Source organism: Pygoscelis adeliae, unplaced genomic scaffold, assembly GCF_000699105.1.
Source record: "Pygoscelis adeliae isolate BGI_AS28 unplaced genomic scaffold, ASM69910v1 Scaffold664, whole genome shotgun sequence".
NCBI lineage: Eukaryota > Metazoa > Chordata > Aves > Sphenisciformes > Spheniscidae > Pygoscelis > Pygoscelis adeliae.
In genome coordinates this window covers 281,826-300,998 of record NW_008824762.1, presented here as the reverse complement: position 1 = coordinate 300,998, position 19,173 = coordinate 281,826, and the positions used below count along the sequence as shown (strand labels likewise).

General features: G+C 40.6%; 1 protein-coding gene across 1 annotated transcript in view; it reads right to left on the bottom strand.

Annotated features, from left to right (window-relative positions):
- Window positions 1-13,285: 13,285 nt before the first annotated feature.
- CNTNAP5 (contactin associated protein-like 5) overlaps window positions 13,286-19,173 on the bottom strand; it is a gene marked incomplete at its 5' end in the record, with an annotated part of 228,899 nt that continues 223,011 nt past the window's right edge. Inside the window, 2 exons of the mRNA XM_009323543.1 lie at window positions 13,286-13,482; window positions 14,508-14,579. Of these exons, the coding sequence (XP_009321818.1) occupies window positions 13,286-13,482; window positions 14,508-14,579 (269 nt within the window). The remainder of the gene's footprint in view (window positions 13,483-14,507; window positions 14,580-19,173) is intronic.

Genomic DNA, 19,173 nt, shown 5'->3' with positions numbered 1-19,173 from the left:
GAAATAGGGATCAGGGGACTTTTCACTGGCTGAGAAGTGGAAACCTATGCCAGAGAGGGGCTTATACATATAAATATATATATCTTTATATATACATACATATATGCACACACACTCACCCCGTATGTATGTATATATACATACACACACATATGTAGGTGTGTGTCTTTTATCTGTGTGTATGTGCGTGTATACATATGGGGGTGTGTGTGTATGTATATGTATACATAAAACAATATTGATCTTGAGGAGTGATTGGTTCTCTTTGTTTCTCACAGCAGTGCCTCAAAGTGGTATGCCAGGTTTCAGATCTCAGGACCATCGCCTCCCTCGTGGATAGATGGAGTCCCTTTAATAGCCTCTCCTTTTTGGCTACAGAGTTTCTTGAACTTGATGATGCTGAGGAGTCTCTGGATCAGATTGTAAGGGTCCTGCACAGCAGTCTGCTCTGGAAAATAATAAAAATCCTTTCCTTCTGCAGTAACTTTCTTACTGCAATATTTACTGAACTCTTGACAGTGTTGCTGGGGGAGACAGAGCCACAACATCATCTTTTTCCTATCAGTTTTTAAATGGTCTCCTCCCGGTGAGAAGCAGATATCTTCCTGTCTTCACATCAGCTTGCAGCATTTTAGGAGGACAGGGTGAACTAATGATTTTTGCTTAACCATATGGGGTTGAGGTGCTCCTCCATCCTGGGCACCAGAAGTAGTAGGAAACAAAGCTGATGTCTGTGCAAGGCAGTTCCTCTCTGCTGCATGAGCAGAGGAACAGCCTGAAATGCACAGCCTGGTGCTTGACTATACTTGCTGTGAACAGGGAATTCTGGGGTGTGTGTTTGTATATAACTAAAAAAAGGCCTTAAATGTGGGTCTTAATCAGTCTTTTGCATAAATCTCAGGCATATCCTACCTGTGGAAGACAGCACACATATATGGATTCAGATGTATCCTGGGGCAGAGAAGTCCTGCAGTCCTGCCTGTGTGACTATTTACCATGGCTTACTATGAATGAGAGAAATCAGAAAAGAAACTGTTCCTGGTCTTCTCACTACCCAACCAAATTCAGGTGAGGGATGACCTTAAAGAATGGAAGGTCCTAAGCAAGACTTAGGGTGGGATCCAAAATTTAAAAGAAACAGCAAATTCTTCAGCTGCCAGTAAAAAAAATAATCTTTCTGTCACTCCATCTCCAGCAGTTGTCTCGTCAGGGGACCTATGATATTTTAGGCATCAGCTCCTAGGACCACCACCTAGCACTGAGGTCCATATGGAAGTAAAAAGTCCATTGTATGTTTCACTTGTTTTGTTATCACTTATATTCCTACCCCGAGGCCAATACTCCGCTCAAGTGTGCAATCCTTCATTGAGGAAAAAAAAAGCTTCATTTTAACCACATAAACTTGCTAGCAGACTGCTAGCTTAGGCTATTGAAGCTGAACTATTTCATGCTGAATCTTTCATTTGTTATGTAGCAGCTTGTTGCCTTTCATACATTGATCATCCACACATTCTCTCCATCAGACCCTGTTCATTTCCTGCTCAGTTCTGTTTATTACACATTATTTTACAGTGAAGCTTGTAACACACAAAATATCCTCTTCCCTTCCACATTAAAGATTTTTTCTCTGTAGCTGTAGCTTAGCAATGGGCAGAGACCCAGCAGCTACTTTGTACTTAGGCATGGTCTCCTTATTAAGTGAAGGATGAAGCAGAGATCTTCTGCCAGACCTGTCAGTTCCTAATTTTCTATTGCCCAACACCTTGCAAAGAGAGAATGAACTAAGAACTGGTCTTTTGGACAAGTAGCCGCCCCTTTGTACCTCCTAGTGAGGCAGAAGCACTGTAATCCATCACACGGAGGATTTCTTGCCACAGTAATACTTGCTGTGTGTGAACTGCTTGTAGTAGACTCTAAATCATACTATTGGTGCCCCATCAGTGTTTTGGCTTTGCAGCATGGCTTGGCCCCCATCACTGCAGAGGTCTGATGACATTTTGTTACAGAAGGGTGCAGGGAGTAGGGCTGAGGAAACTAAATTGGGGGGAGGGAAAAAAAAATCTTCTGTAGATTAGTTATGCTACAGTGAATTCTGACACCCCAACAGGTAAAATTAAGCATTAAGTTCTTATCAGGCTGCTTTCTGTGATTGTATAGGGTTAAAATAATGCAAGAAAAGGTATAAGGGAAGTGGGGTTGGTTTGCCTGAAAACAAGGAAGGCTGAAGAGTGTGGGGAGCTGGAGGGATAAGATAGCTGTTAAACAGAGGAAAAGGGCTGCTGCATGACAGGAAGGGATCGAGCTGTTCTTTCCATTCCCTTGGGAATAGGACAAGCTGTAATAGGCTTAAATTGAGGCAAAGGCTATTTAGCTTAGGCTTTGAGAAAGAAAGAGCAATGGTCTCAAGCTAAGAGTTAAATACAGACATCACAAGCCTGGGGGGTTGGAGGAACAATATGACCTTGTATGGCTGCTTTTCATGATTTCTTGCTAGGCTAACAGGTATAGAAAAACAAGCACTGACTGCAGCAGCCTAGTACTCACGCTGTGGGGAAAAAGCAAAAAAATACCACAGCTAACTATAGCAGGACTCTCCTGCATTTCTTTCACAGCAGTGCTCACTTAATGGTATTTGCCTATATGCATTTGCCAATGGGCCGATGGTTGAAGGAACAAAGCTTTAACAAAAAACACTTGCTATTCATGCGGATGTTGCAAAAGAGGGGATTTTTTTTAATTCTGCCTCATAGAAAAGGACAGCAGGTGCTGAGGAAGAGGGAGATTTGATGACACCCCACCATGATATCTTGTCCCATCTTCCAGACATTGCTAACTAGCCATAAACTGCAATTAATGATGTTTTGTCAGGCCGCCAAATAGATATATGCATTTCCATTACACTAGTGCAATTATTTAATGCAACCTTCTGAATAATGTCTTTAACTCATCACATGAGAGTTCCGAAAGAAAGAAGCATAATGAATTTAAAAAAAAAAAAAAAAAGCACAGGGGAGGCTAAAGCAGCCACCTAAGGAGTTAAAGAAGAAAAAGAAATATCTCTTTCCACTCAGAAACAGAAAACAAGTCACAGTGACATTTCCAGACTGTAGGTCATACAAACTTAATTTCCAAGGGTTGGATTAAAACTAAAATTGTAGGAGTTGGTACTGTCCTTACAAGCCTTAGTAAGGTTACTGCTCCCACTATATTAGCTATGAAGAAGGAAGGCTGGAAGATTTATATGGATATTGCTCTTACTTGCTCATTTTTTTCTGAGAAAAGTAACTTGGTGTGGGATTCATTGTAACCTAACATTTCCGCTAAGTCAAGTGATAACTAACCCCTTTCTCCCACCCCCACCAGGAACAAGGGGACACCAGAAGGGTGCTGTTGGGTAGGATGTCCTTTGTGTCTGCATGCTGCATGGCTGGCTGTGGACTGGCACACCTGTTCTAGGCTCGACCAGCCCTGAGAGGGGCACTCATGCACCATTGGCTGCAGAACCCCCATGTAGATACTGCAAAATTATCCTGACAGAATAGCACACCTCCACACAGGACCGGGAACACTTGTTAACCACAGGCTGGATGGCAGCCTGTCCAGAAATGAAGGGGAAAAAATAAAACTCATAGAGAAGTTCCTAAGATAATGAGACCCACAGCTCCCCTGCTAATGTAAGTCTTTGGCTGATTGAAACACAGAATGCATAAACCCTGAAAGTTTGGGATGGGGGTTGTGCCAAATCCAAGCATGTGAAACTCTTGAAAGAGTCCTCCTCTTTGTACTTAATTAGAAGTTGCTATTTTCTAAGTCAGTGTTTACTGGTTCTTGGTTGATAGTATCAAAGACTGCAACTTTCAAAGGAGACCAAGAGATTTATGTGCTCAGTTTCCACAGGGTGGGGGCGGGGGAAATAATCAGTGAGACTAGAAGCATAAAGCCATGGCAGAATCACCGAGATTGAGCCAGCTCCAGTTTATCATGCTAGGGATGTCTGTGAAGGCGGCAGTGTGCAAGTGTGATCCTTGTGACAGCCAGAAGTGCGGTTGTTGCATGAGAGGACACGTGGATGCAGCAGGACACACTCGTTTATGCATGGCAGGCTGGTGAGACTGTGTTTGTATGTGTCCATACATATGTGTGCATGGGTACCTGGAAAGCTATAGAGCTATGACTACACATGTTTTGTAACCAGAACTAAAGCACATCTCTAGACATGACTTTCAACCCCTTAGGCATCTGTGCCAATCCGCAGCCCAGGGTAGGTGCTGCAAACCAGCATTAATCAGTTATGTCAGGGATATGGGTGATGACCAGATATCCTCTGACAATAACTTTTAGCAATAGCTGAAATCAATAAATCCAGGTGGTGGGCACTTCAGCTTTTATTACTCTCCAGTGAGATCTATTGGCTTAGAGTTAACATGTAAATGCCTGAAAACTAGTTTTCCCATAATCAGCACTTTTTAATGTCCATTCAGCCATAAGATAAAATAAAAACACAGGAGGAGGCATTTGTCTTCCACACAAAATCATACAAAAAGTCTCTTTTTATTAAATATACATTATTTACAGTTTAAGTCTTTCTTCTGTACAACAGTAACCATAGAAAACAAAAGAAGCTAAGGCTAATTTTTTTCAGTCCCCGAACAGTGTATTAAGACATGTTACATTGTCTACAAAACTGACTTGGACTGAGGCAACGTCCTGTGGAATTCTCTTTAGAAAACCAGATAGTGAAAGGGGAATAATCTAAATCTCCATTTTGCTTTTTACTGTAACTGAGAGACTCTTGCATTACCCTTGGATGGACCATTAAAAGAAAATAAAAGAAAATAAAAGTCTTTTTTTTTTTTTTTTTTTTTTTTTTTTTTTTTTTTTTTTTTTTTGCTTTGCTATTGAAATGAGCAGTGTTCTGAGAGATTTATTTAATATAATTTGAGTAGAACAAAGTAAAATGAATGATGAAGGGCTCATCTGTAGAAAGAGCCAATTTTTTATTAGTGTAAGTATTTAATGTCAGCTAGCTTTCACAGCCTGTGAAGCTGCTCTTTTTGCCCCCCTTTTTTTTTTTGCTTTTTAGGGTGCCTTCATTTTTCAAGTAGGATACAGTTCACCACAGTCCACCCAGGGGTGGACTGCATTAAAAACCCATAAAATCCTTTAAAAGTCAGTGGGTGGGCTCCCAAGTCAGTTGGCAACAGACCACCCACAGATCACCCTTCCCCCTACACTCATTTCCAGAAACTCCTGAAGGTGACTTAATCCATGTCATGGGCTTAAGTGGAGCTGAAGTTCATTGCCTTATCCCAAGTTTTATCCACAGTTCTGCTAGAAGATACACATAATTGCAGTGAATGCAACTCCTGTTGACAGCAGCAGGGGATGACGAATATAAGGTCCTGAATTGAATTCATATATGTCAGCCCCAGTTTGCCCTTGCCTAGGGCAATCCGAGGCTAAATTCATCTATGATGTATCTACATTGATCTAAACAGGATTAGAACATTAGAACAGCTGGCTCTGTTTCTTTCACAAAGTGGGTTTCAAAGCAGGTCAGGTCCTACAATGTTTAGCTTCTCGCTATCATTTAGATATAATGGTCTATGTTAAATATTTCATTTGCAAAACTCACAGAGTAGAGATTTTTATGGCTGTATGTCTGAAAAAACATGTACTTGCTTGCTCTCCTAAACTCCATCTGAAATTTTATGGAGTGGGCTTGGGCGTCCGAATACTCGTCTGTGTTGTGAGTGGGATGTGAGGCTGCGACTGGCTCTATCTAAGCTTTACCTCAGAAGCAACCAGTTTTCTTTCTTAATGATACGTGTGCTCAGCATTGGCAGCAATGACAAAACACGTCAGAAAATGGTTTGCCTAAATGATGCAAGAAGGAACTGTAAAGGGCTATGGCATGCAAAAGTGAGTAAATAATTTCCCATGCAGAAATTGTATCAGACAGACTCTCTTCAGGGTTGTGGGATTGAAATCCATGAATAGAGTAATGACTGGCGTATCAAGAAGCAAATGGTGTTGCAATGTGAACAGCAGTCAGTAATTTAGAAAAAAGCTGCCACAAGCATCCTAAGTGAGGAAGGGATGGGGAGAGGAGAGTCTCTAAGCAAACACCATTCTTTGGATCATCTGTTGTACCCAACATTTCATTAAATGTTACAATTGTTTGAGGGAAATCATCCCAAATTTTTCTTTGGGGTATCAGGGAGACCTCCAGTGATCTAACTGGAGAGATTCAGATTAGTATCAGCCAGAGGTTTGAAATCCTCTCCCATGTTTGAAGCACATCTTTGATACTTTACAGATCATCAGGACAATTAAGGCTATGTTTTGGCAGGCTAACTAGTAATTCATTTCATGGCAAAAATGAATTGTGGAAAAACACCTGAAACCCTCGTATCCACCTGATGGTTACCATGCCTGGTTTGCAACAGCATAACCTTTCTGAGAGCTTTTGCCTCCTGCACTGCCTCATCGCAATTCTAATTTGGAGAGTTAATGTCCCCGTTCCCCCTTACAGGTCACCACCTCTAGGTGACTACATCTCCACGGCAGAGTGCAGTCTCCCTTCTGGCTGAACACCCAGCTGACGTTTTGAGAATCATGCAATTTCTTCGAATTTCTGGGTTCTGTGACTGCCAAGAGAAAAATCATAACCGTAGTTAGAATCTCCACACAAGTTCCTCTGCCTCCTACCACTAACTTAATAGCCCCACATGTTAAAGAAAAAAGGAGGGAAAAAGAAAACAGAGGTGAACTAGATATGGAGTGACACTGTCAATACAAACTGTTGCCTTAATCCTTCCTTAGCTCGGCTTGTAGACTCAGTACATTACAAACAACAAACAACAAGCTTACAAATTACAATAGTTCACCAGAAAGTGTGCTTTTTTTTTCCAGTTTTTGTTTTTGTCAGAGTAACTTAGTGCAAAAGATCACAAAAATAAGTACCAATACATAGAAATATCCAAACTCCTATATGCATGTCTCAAAAGAAACAACCAAAGAAAAAAGCTATTTCAGACCCAAAAGAAGAGTGTGTTTAGAAGTTTCATGTACAAAAGGAGCACGGAGGAGGGGGCTGCCCACACCGAAAGTGGACGTGAAGAACTTTTCATTGGAAAAGGAAGCACAGCAAAGTGCAGAACCAAACGGAACAAATCATGCTTTGAAGTTGTGATAGTAACTTGTGAAGAAAACCCCCAAAACCCCCAAGGGCACGGTGCAACTCTAACTGCAGTCAGCCAAGAGGCCTCCCACCAACCTCAAAAGACTCTGGATGAGGTCCTTGGTTTGGCAGGGATGTAACTGTATCACTTGGCTCGTTTGATAAGTAGGCATTACAAAACTGCATGAAAGCTTTGAAATAGCACTTGTCTTAGAGAGCCTCACAAGGTCTCAGCTTTTGCTAAAGTCTTTTACAGAGTGTTGCTTTCTGAAAAATAAATAAAAATAAAAACATTTTTAAAACCCTCTGTGTCTGTGAAAAGCTAGCAGTGCAGAACAATACTTGAAACTGGTCTTCACTGTAAGCTTTGTGTAGGTGACAGCAACAAACAGCAATGGCATGAGATGGTGGAGCACAAAGGGGTCAAATCCTGCCTCCTGTTATACTCTTGTTAATCTGGGGTGAAGGACACACTTCAACTGACTGGATTACACTGATGGAAAGGAAGGTTGATTTTATTCTGAAGATAAGATTGTTTTCAGCAATTCATCTCATCGAGAACTTAGTGATTCTGTATGGGCACTCACTGTAATTTGAAAAGCCAACAGGTATCAGCCATATCTGCTTGGGGCTAGCAGATACGAGACATGACAGGAGACTTGCAACCTTACTGGAGCTGCAGAGATACTCTAGTTTATCTCAAATGACACCAGACACATACGGCTAGAAAGGCATCTTAGGGGTCTTGAGTTAGCTCTAGATTATGAAATCTGTGTAGATCTGTCTACACGTATGCTATCTGTCAAAGCTCCCACACGAGGCAACGAATAGGTCTTGGATCTAGAATAGACTGGAAGGAGAGCTATCCTCTCCCAAGGCCCAGAGATTACCGATCGGAGGGCCACCGACTCAAATGGGTGCTTTGACACCTGATTTTCATGTATTCAGCTCTAAGTAGACACATGCATTTCCTAAGCAGAGATGTCTAGTTTAATTTTAGATGCAAGGAGGTGTCCTTCCTTGATCCTAGCTGGCATCTCAATAAAAATCAAGTCTCTTTTAAGACCTGTGCAGATGTGTCTAGTGGAGCTGCAAGACTAGTGTAAGATTCCTATATGTAGGCAAATTCTGCTAGAAGTAGCTAACCTATTGCCAGGAGCCTACCCTGTCTCTATAATCACTGGTGAGAAAAATGCACCTCTAGAGAATGATTCATTTAATCTTAAAGGATGTCTGAGACATTTGCCCTGTCCTCACTGACCACAGGACAGGACTGGATGACAAGTGTAAAACAGGTAGCCTGTAAAACCAAATGCACGATGAAACAAACCCAAAAGACTCAGATAAAAGCAATCTTCAAGTGCTTCCATAGGTCAAGGACTCAATCTTATGCTCAGCAAAATCGATAGCTGACTTCATTAGAAGAAGATTCATATCTCCTCACCATAGTCAAACTATATGATGTATCGATTGCTCCTCACCCAATATGTGAAATATATGATCAGCAAATGGCCAATATAGACAAACATCTCATTAAAATAAGGGTTTGGTTTACACTGTAAAAATTGAGCAATTGCTAAATAGGATGGGTTAATTCTGGCTCGATCAGATTAAAATAAAGCAGAGAGAAAGCATCTCATGTTTGAATTTTGCCCATCAGTTTTAACTTAAATGTCAGGGGAATCTCATGGCTGAACACAATCTGATAACAGTACAGACCTAAATGGCTTGTTTTCACAGCTACATTCACCCAGATGAGAACCCTGGTTTAGCCAATGTAAGTTAAAAACCTGTCATCTGTTTGGCTTTGTTTTCACTGCAGACATACCCTAAGTGCTGTGACATGACAAGAACAAGAAAAAGAAAAAAAAGTGTATATGTTAAAAGTTTACTCAAAACACTCACACTGTCTCGTCTCTAGTAAGTGAATAAGGACAGATGAAATACTTACTGCAAATTACACAGGTGACTTACTTAGGACCAACATTTTATTTCCAAAAGAGAAATGGGACTCAATTTTCAAAGGTATTTAAATGTCTTGTAGTATTTTAAAACATTTCACAGCAAGGCAGAAGCAGAAATCCAACTGAAATTAAAGTCAAGCGCTCATCTTGTTTAGTCACTTAAGCATTGATCCACATCCTCAGGAGACTACATTCTTTTGAAAGCCCACACTTCACTCAGGTGGCAGCCTATGTCTCACTGAAAGTTAGTGGGATTTAGTCTTCTGACAGACAGCCTTCATTTGTTTTTTATAGCCAGACACCAGGGTTCTCAGACAGTCCTTCTAGGCATCCAACTCAGACTTTGCATGACTAAATCTCTTTATAAGCATGGCTGTTATTGGCCAAGTCATTTCTGGAAAACAGGAATTTGCAGTGCCTAAATCCATATCTAAGTGACTTAGAAATCTCATAGCCTAAAAATCCCTGCCTAGCAATAATAATTTTTGGAGGTTACATACCATATCACCAGGAGAAAAAAAGAGACTTGGTATCCTTCTACCAGCCCCTTACTTTTGTTATGAAACTTGTCTTGGGAGAAGGAAGAAAACCCAGCCAACCAACCAATACCTCCAAACAATTCTTTCATACTCTCAGGTTTTCCATTAAAATAAATCTTGACATTTTATGTATAAAAAGTATTATCCCTCACATTTACTGAAAAATGTTATCTAGAATGATAGCTAAAAGAAAAAAGGAAAGACACCCCCCCCTCCCCCATTTAAAGAGCAATTTTAACAAAAATTGCAGAAATGGTTTGTAATAGATGGGAAAAAAGGTCTAATTTGAACTGTGAGAAATGAAAGCAATTTTAATGCTGGTAGATTTTTGCAAAATTGCATTTCTCCTCTTTTTTAAGAAATCATTTTTAATTTCTTTTAAGTGTACTGAAGTAAATCAGATGATGTCCTCACTAAAGAAAGCATTATAACAAAAAAAAAAAAGAACAAAGAAAAAAAAAAGAGTTAGTATTAGGGTACTTCATATAGTATCTTTCAGCTACCTTTTAATAAGACTGTTGGCATCCTGATTTAGAAGATAGGATTTTAAATGTCAAGTCCATACAAATGTGTTCATTTGTCCAGCCATGTAGCATATAAATATTCACATCTCATTACATCCATAGGTATAGATGCACATGTTTCTGTATACTCATGCATGCATTTATGTATGTGCAGTTCTTTCTTTTTACAGATGCACACCAATGTAGCTAAATTTTCAAGGAGTTTTACCAGCCTGGGCTACATTAAATTAGGATAAGAAAAAATGGACAAACAAACCACTTACAGTGTTCTGCCAGGTCTGGGCTTGTGCACAGCATTCCACTTACACCTGCTCTCTGGCCCAGGACTAAGCCACTGAGCTGTATCTGAAATGTTTGCAGCAACACTAATATCAACATTTGGTGATGAGAACTTGATCCTCCTTGAGAAAGCTCAGCATCTTGCAGAATCGGGCCCTGAGATGGCTGAAAGTAATTTAGTCACTTGAGAAATGAGAGGACTCTGCTTCATTGCTCAGTCTCCCTTTTCCAGCTACTCCACTGCTGCAGCTGCTTTGCACTTCATTGTTGCACTTCGTAGTAATTTTGTTCCTGGAAACTAACATGTAGGAAAGCAGAGGATGATGTGTATCTGTTACTTTGGTTAGAGAAAAAGACACACCGGTGGGCTTTCCCCTCCTTCCTATTCCATTCTTCATAAAGCCAATTAAGTACATTAGGACTTCAGAGATGTCTCACACAGAGGCCATTTCAGATAAGATGACTCAAACATGGGCAGAGAAGCCCATGCGCTTGCTTATTCCTCCCCTCCTGCCATGCCAAACAAAGCTTTATCTGGCGGAAGGGAAGGGGAGGGGAGGGAAAGGAAGGGAGGGGGAGGGGGAGGGGAGAGAAAAGAGAAATTGCTTTGCCAGGATTTCACCGCAAAAGATAAAGCAACGTAAAGGGAACACAGCTAATGAGTCATTACACATCTCATCACGCAGAAACACTCTCAGGTAATCATGTATCATGCAAACAGCCAGCATGAGGCCAAAGGGCTGTTGTTGACCACGGTCGAGGAAGAATGTCACCAATACTAATTTCAATATGAATGGCTTTACAAAATTGCTCGGTTAGAGTTCTGGTTATGGGGCTGGCCTCACATATTCCTCTTCACGTGACAGGGATATCATTCCAAGATTGCTTTGTCTTCACCGGACGCTACTTCCCATAAAGTCTTCCAAAAGAAGTGGTGAAGAATCACCATATCCAAACTGTCATTTATTTATTCTTCCTTGTCTGTCCCCTCCTCCCATCAAAAAAATAACCAGCTACATACCTTCGCAATGCTCTGCCTGGAAAAATAGCACCTGTTGCATGTGTAACCTCATCTCTAGTTTGCTGTGGGTTATTACCTCATACTGTGATTCATTGATTTTAATCTATGTAAAAAGAATCACCATGCGTAAACCCCAGGATGACTGCAGAAGGGTGTAGGGGTCAAAGAAAGAGATTCAGCTGCACAATTAATTGTCTTGAATTAATTCTTATCAAGAGTACTGCAATAAATATTATTTTTTTCTTAGCTGTTGGGTTGATTCAACTCCTGTCAAAAACCTTCAAGTCTGACAGCAAATTCTACACACTCTTCAGAAGCCCTGTGAAGGCAGTATGTCACACAGACACAAGCAGGGTGTGAAAAACCTCCCTTGGTGGGACTTTGCCATTTCTTACCCTTAGGATGTCTGTGACTGAAAAGCAGGTTTTTCAGCCTCACACTGAAACCATGCAGCACAAGTAAAATAGGCAGGATTCAAATCTTCGGTATTGTTCCCAGTCAGGAAAGGACAAAAGACTTTAGAAAAACAGGAGAGAAGATTAATTTGAAGTAGAGTATTTGGGATTTTTTTAAACTTGTTTCCCTAATGTTCTTCCTTGTAAACAGGGTTGATTAAATATTAACCTTTTTAGATGTGACATTAGACCTCTTTCTATTTAGCTTTAGAGAAGATATTCCAATTTCTACAAACAGGAAATACCAATCAATCTTTCATGCAGTTTTGGGGTTTTTTTTGAGTAGTTGGATTTTTTTTCTTTTTAGAAGAACTGGCAGAAGGTGTGACTCATGTTTAAGATTAAACTATTTTTGTTTTTTCTTGTCTATGTACTTTTACTTTGCCACAGCGGCAATAGTGTTTAACCTCAGTGCGTGATAATCCTCCATATGGCATGAACAGGTATATGCTGCATTTCTAACATTTCAGACAAATATAGAGCACCTAAGTCCTAGCAGCTTCCTAAAACCTTTGGAGATTCAAGCTACTATTTTCCATGCTTCAGCTAGAGTTATGCTAGAGTATGTTGGGTCTACATAGCCAGCCTTATGAGATGGAGGTGAAAGAGGTGCATGGGAATGACTTTTATTGTTGATACATATATTGTTGGAAAAGTACTGGTAAGCCTAAAAGTTACAGTAAAAGGACAGGAGGTTGGGGGAAGGAGCTTAATGAGGACAGTTTTATTTTTCCTTACCTCATACCAGCTTCTTAACTGGTATAAGTTAAGGTAACACCACTGATATCAATAGATATGTATCAATTCATATCACTTGAGAATTTGGCCAGTTCTTTATGATTGTTGTAAATGAGCCTGTAAAATAAATCAGGCGTTTTGGTCTCATTCTTTCCCTCTATCCTGTCCCAGTATCTGTAGAGCTACATATTCAGCTACTTTACCTCTACTTTACATAGACCAGCTCTAGTGTAACAGTGATTAATTAAATGGCTCCAAAGAAAAACACAAATAAGGGACTTTGAAACATCCAGGAACCCACAGCAGAAACCAGGTGTGCATGTGGATCGTATTTTGTGTAGGGTGGGATAACAGGTCTCTTGAGCTGCAGCAGTAAACTGTGACTGCCAGGTTCTTGTGCAGAGCATGAGGCACTGTGATTGTTGTCAGTGTTTCCTGTGCAGGGCGGTCTTTTCCAAATGAAAAAGAAGTTAGCAAAAAATGAATGTTTAAAAAAAAATTACAAAAAGCAAAAAGGAAGGAAGAAAGGAACAAAGGAAGGAAGGTTAGGGGAGTAAGAGTAAGAAGAAATTGCATGGTCCATCAGATGAAATATTCCCGTTTGCACTCGCTCACTGTGTTCTGCAAGTCAATGTCAGCTTTAAAGGAGCTCTCGAGGTTTTCTGGGTATTCCTTCTCCTTTGTCTGGCTACTTCGATGTGCTTGTTTGTGCTGATAAAGGAATCTGCTCATGATGGCAATGATGCAAAAGATGATGAATATCACAACTGCTATTACACCTGAAGAGGGGTAAAAACGGAAGGATAGAAAGAGTAAAAACCAAAACAAAACCCCCAATTACCTCAAAAATACATTACCAATGCACAACAGCTAGCGGATATGTTAGATCAGTTCATTTCAGTCTGTACACAATCATCTGCCTCTATCATACTCTCCCTAGTAGTTTTTATTTCTATTTTGTCACCTTAAGTAAGACTTAAAGCAGCACACACTGATGTAATTGACCTTCTATTTTCAGTCAAATTCTACTTTCACTGGAAATAAAGTTGAGTCAGTGCGTTTGTTTTTAAAAAACTACATCTGTATGCTCATACAAATTCCTGCTCTGTTGTATTTCCTTCTGTATTATCTCTGGAAACCTTGCATATGAGCCTTGTACTCTTTGGTTTATAGCTTCTAGATATTATCAAAGGCAGCTCCCTACAGGGCATCCTATAAAATAAACAAAGATAAATTGCCTTCCAGGTTGTTAAAGGAAAATGAAAACCATACATGAAGCTATAAGGACAACTTTCCCTAGTATATAAATGTTTCCATATGACCTAGCGAGTTCCACACCCCCACCAGCTTGCAAAGAAAGAGCTCAAGGATATGTGAATACTGTGCTGAGGCTCTCATCAGAGTGGTAGTTAGCCGGGTCTTAGATCACAAAATCACATGGAATCAGAGAATGGTTGAGGTTGGAAGGGACCTCTGGAGGTCATCTTGTCCAACTCCCCTGCTCAAGCAGGCAGATAGACAGACTTTAGTTATATTTTAGAAGACTCGGGTTCTTGATGAACGATAATGCCTTTTTTTGGGTGATATCTAACATCACATGCCGCCACTATTGGCTTCATCCACAAATCAGGTGCCTATCTAGGTAGCTTGATACAGATATGTGCTAATAAATACAGCAAATACTAGACCTGCATTAGACTACAAAAAACTTGAACTGGATTTTATGGGGCCCAGATTTAAAGTACCCTAGATGCTTGCCTTGACAGAATTATTTTTCAGTTGTAATCTTTAAAAATGAAGTTACCTCCAATCACAGCTGAATCGCTCCTGACTGCATTGGTGAGAGGCTCTCTTTCGTCTGTCTTCCCAAAAGGATCTGCAGTTGGTTAAACAAAACAGGACTTATTTTTTGTATCAACTATATTCATTTTCTCTGTGGCTTAGACAGAAGCACCCTCTTACCCTCACAAATTGTAATCTGTTTCCAAAAGATGTGATTTGGGGGACTGGAGAATCGAACCAGAAAGCTCTCTGAAAGATAAAATGAGCTTGCAGGACAATTTTCTTCTACATCTTCAGGAACAAAGTCTGTTAAGGGTATATTTAAAAGGAAACAGAAAGGCTCACACTAACATCTGAATGTGTTGTCTCAGTTTATCGGTAGAAGAATCAGAGAAGACATTTGAACTAAATAGCCCATTGGGAGCTTTTCTCAGTCAGAGCTTTTTTTTTTCCTTCTTTTTCTTTTTTTTTTTTTTGATACCTAAGAAACCATATCAGAAAGAAGCAAAAGGAAAGGAAAGGAAGGCTAGACAGATTTAGACCTGACCGACATTTGTAGATGTGGATATACAAGTAAAAATCAATCCCATAAAGAGAAGCAGTCTCTGCTTGGGACAGCTGCTTGGAAGGGATATTTTTCTCTCCATTGCAGAAATGCAGTGGTCAAATTGGATTCAAAACAGAGAGGGGTCAGAAATGAATTCCTATATTAAAGGCTCCTTGATGTTGGAGCTCTCTTGTACCCTATCTATAAATGACTACCATCGAGACACTGGGCCAAACAGTCTACATGCTGGCAGTTTCAAATTCAGATCCAAATCTGAGAGGTCAAGCCCTCCCTGAAGTCAGTGGAGTTATGGCAGTGTACCTATTGTAGTCCTGCATGTTTCAGAAAATGCTGTGTTTTCTACTGCTAGCTGAATCCAGCTTTCTGCACCTTCACTTTTCTTTTTCCTTTCAGTTCACCCTCTCCTTTGACGAGATTCCTCTCTGTGTTTCGCTCCTTTACAAGCCTTCAGGCTATCATATAGATGATGTATGTGGGAGTTACAGATGACTGTCTCTGCTATATATTATACCGCTTTGCCAAACTGATCTTTCCAATGCAAGCGGTGGAAGCCTAACTGAGAAATTCGGTGTTGCAAGGTTTATTGTAATTGAACATCCTTGCTTCAGTAGCTGACTCAGCCGCGTTTTGATGTATCATTGCCCAAGAAGATGTTTTTTATTGAAACAAGCAACAATTTCATATTTGTGTATCAGGAGGTTCTGATTTTGTAATGATGGTGGCTTTGGGCTATTTAGGTTCTTAAAGGGGACACTTTTTCCTTAATCTCTACATCACTGATACCAGCCCCAAAGACGTGCAGAAGGCATCAGACTCAAAGAGGCTTTCATGTTTGAAAAGATGCAATTCCACTGCTAGTTTTAAGGGTGGAAGGATTTCTCATCAAACACATCCATACTGAAAAGTCAGGGCTCCCCATATCTGCAGTTCATTGACTGAGCTACAGGCACAAAAGGGACTTCTGGGGCCAACTGAACACCTCCAGTACACCCATTATCAACGTGAATGGTAATTGCAATGACAGATTTGGACACTCAGGTTGAGACCTTGTCGTGGTTTAACCCCAGTCGGCAACCAAGCACCACGCAGCTGCTCGCTCACCCTCCCCGCCCCCGGTGGAATGGGGGAGAGAATCAGAAGGGCAAAAGTAAGAAAACTTGTGGGTTGTGATAAGAACAGTTTAATGATTGAAATAAAATTATTATTATTATTATTAATAATGTAATGAAAATTAAAACAACAAAAAAAGAGAGAGAAACAAAACCCAGGAAAAACAAGTGATGCAACCGCTCACCACCTGCTGACCAATGAACAGTCAGTCCCCGAGCAGCAATCACTGCCCCCTGGCCAACTGCCCCCAGTTTATGTACTAAGCATGATGTCACATGGTATGGAATATCCCTTTGGGCAGTTTGGGTCAGCTGTCCTGCTGTGCCCCCTCCCAGCTTCTTGTGCACCTCCTCGCTGGCAGGGCATGGGAAGCTGAAAAGTCCTTGACTTAGTATAAGCACTGCTTAGCAACAACTAAAACATCAGCATGTTATCACATTATTCTCACACTAAATCCAAAACACAGCACTGTACCAGCTACTATAAGGAAAATTAACTCTACCCCAGTCGAAACCAGGACAGACCTATTTACAAGAGGCCCCTTGCTTGGATATTGGGTGCCTATAGTGATGTTGCCAAGAAACAAATAGTCATGGCAATGCTTCATCTCATTTATTACATCTGCGGGACTGGAATGGGGATAAAAATTGTTGTTTTACACATAAATACAGATAGCATCATAGAAAACGTTAGGCTGGAAGGGAAATCTGGAGGTTATTTAGCCTAATCTCAAGCCTTTGGAGCCTAAGCTGAAAGCAGGGCCAAATTCAAAGTTAGATCAAGGTTGCTCATAATTTTGTACATCATGGGTAGGTTAATCTCCTTTATTTTTCAGTATCTCAGAGTTAGTCATATAAATCAAAACGAGTAATTTAGGCTCTTTTTATTTAGTCAGACAGAGGAGAAGAACCAACAGGTACTTTATACCCTAAGATGGCTGTCAAAGATGGATAGTGTGATTTGCCTATTTCTTTCCACAGACGAGAAGAAGGGATTAATCATTATTTTAGACTCAAGATGATTTAACTTTCAGATACTGGAAGTTTCGTGAGATATTTTCTACCCCAGTCCTCAGGTGGCACCAGTGAAATCAGTTAAAATAATAAAAAAAATCACATCTGTTGAACATCAGTCCTCCTGTACTAGAGAAAAATCTCCAGCTGGTATTTGGTGCATGGTATTAGTCAAACAGAATCATGAAAGACTATTAACTATGTATGAAAAAAGCATGAAATTTAATTTCTACCTTAAAAATTACATAAGACGTCATTCATGCCTAAAAGATTATGTAAGATCTGACACTAAATGCTATTAAAGTTCCACTTTTGGGCAATTGTTACCAGAATTTAAGCACTGAGAGGAAACCAGAACAAATGCTGGAGATCAGTTTCAGAATGAAGGCCAACAGACATAGGCATTAAGAATTATGTTTTGCCTGAGAAATAAAATCAGGATACAAGGAGAGGAGGCTTTGTTACAGCGGAGCAGATGGCATGTGACAGCAGAACCATCTCCAGTGGTGTCCTGGTTTCGGCTGGGATAGAGTTAATTTTCTTCCTCGTAGCTGGTAGTGCTGTGTTTTGGATTTAGTCTGAGAATAATGTTGATAACACACCGATGTTTTAGTTGTTGCTAAGTAGTGCTTACCCTAGTCAAGGACTTTTCAGCTTCTCATGCCCTGCCAGCGAGAAGCTGGGAGGGGGCACAGCCAGGACAGCTGACCCAAACTGGCCAAAGGGATATTCCATACCATGTGACATCATGCCCAGTACATAAACTGGGGGGAGTTGGCCAGTGGGTGGTGACTGTTACTCGGGAACTGGTTGGACATCGGTCGGCGGGTGGTGAGCAATTGCATTATGCATCACTTGCTTTGTATATTCTTTTGTCATTATTACTATTTTGCCTTCCTTTTCTGTCCTATTAAACTGTCTTTATCTCAACCCATGAATTTTACTTTTTTTTTTCCCTGATTCTCTCCCCCATCCCACTAAGCGGGGGGTGAGTGAGCAAACAGCTGTGTGGTGTTTAGCTGCCTGCTGGATTAAACCACAAGTGGGAACATAATAAACTCTGAAGCCAAGGAAAAGCAATACTGTGTTTCATATGAGACCTTAACAGAACATCCTCCTCCTTTTAGATAAAACTGATGACATTACAGTGTGAATCACTAAGGTTGGAAGCATTGCTGAGGGTGGAAGGCCCCTCTGGAAATCATCTAGTTCAAACCCCTCCTCAAATCAGAGTCTATTACAGCAAGTTTCTCAGGGCTGTATTCATTTGGGTTTTGAATATATCCAAGGACGAAGACTCCACAACCTCTATGGGCCTCCTGCCACCTTTGCTAGATTTTCTGCTCACTGGGATGGACCATTCTTGGTCTTGGAGGTGGTGATCCTTGAACCAGCTCTCCTGGACACCTCTTCTCACCAGGGCTGTATCCCATGGGATTCTTCCAAGCAGGTCCATGACCAGGTCAAAGGTTGTTCTTCTGAAGTCTGGGGTTGCAGTCATGCTTTCTGCTTTTTTTCCTTCCTCTCAGGATCCTGAACTCCACCATCTCATAGTTGCTACAGCCAAGGCTGTCCCGGCCACATCCCTGGCCAGTTCCTCCTTGTTTGGAAACATCAGGTCCAGCACAACAGTGAGACAGGGACTTGCACTGTTTAAGCTGCCTTTTAGAAGCATATTTTTTCTATGTTGTTTCTGACTTATGAAAGTCTTTGGCGTTTTTTACTTTAAATGCATGAAGACCTGCTCTTCAGCTGGAGTAGACAGCTCAAGACTCCACCATTCACACAGCTGAATCTGCTCTGGCATTTACAGTATTTTAATATAAAAAAAATAGCATAGTAAAAGTCCATTATCTCTATGCCATCAGTGTAGAGTTCAGAATACCAAAACCTCCACATGTGCCTCAGCAATGAAGAATGTGATTTGCAGATCTTTGTTAAATATAAAAATCACAGTAAGTCACTTTTCATTCTGTGTTTCTTAATCAGAAAGAGTG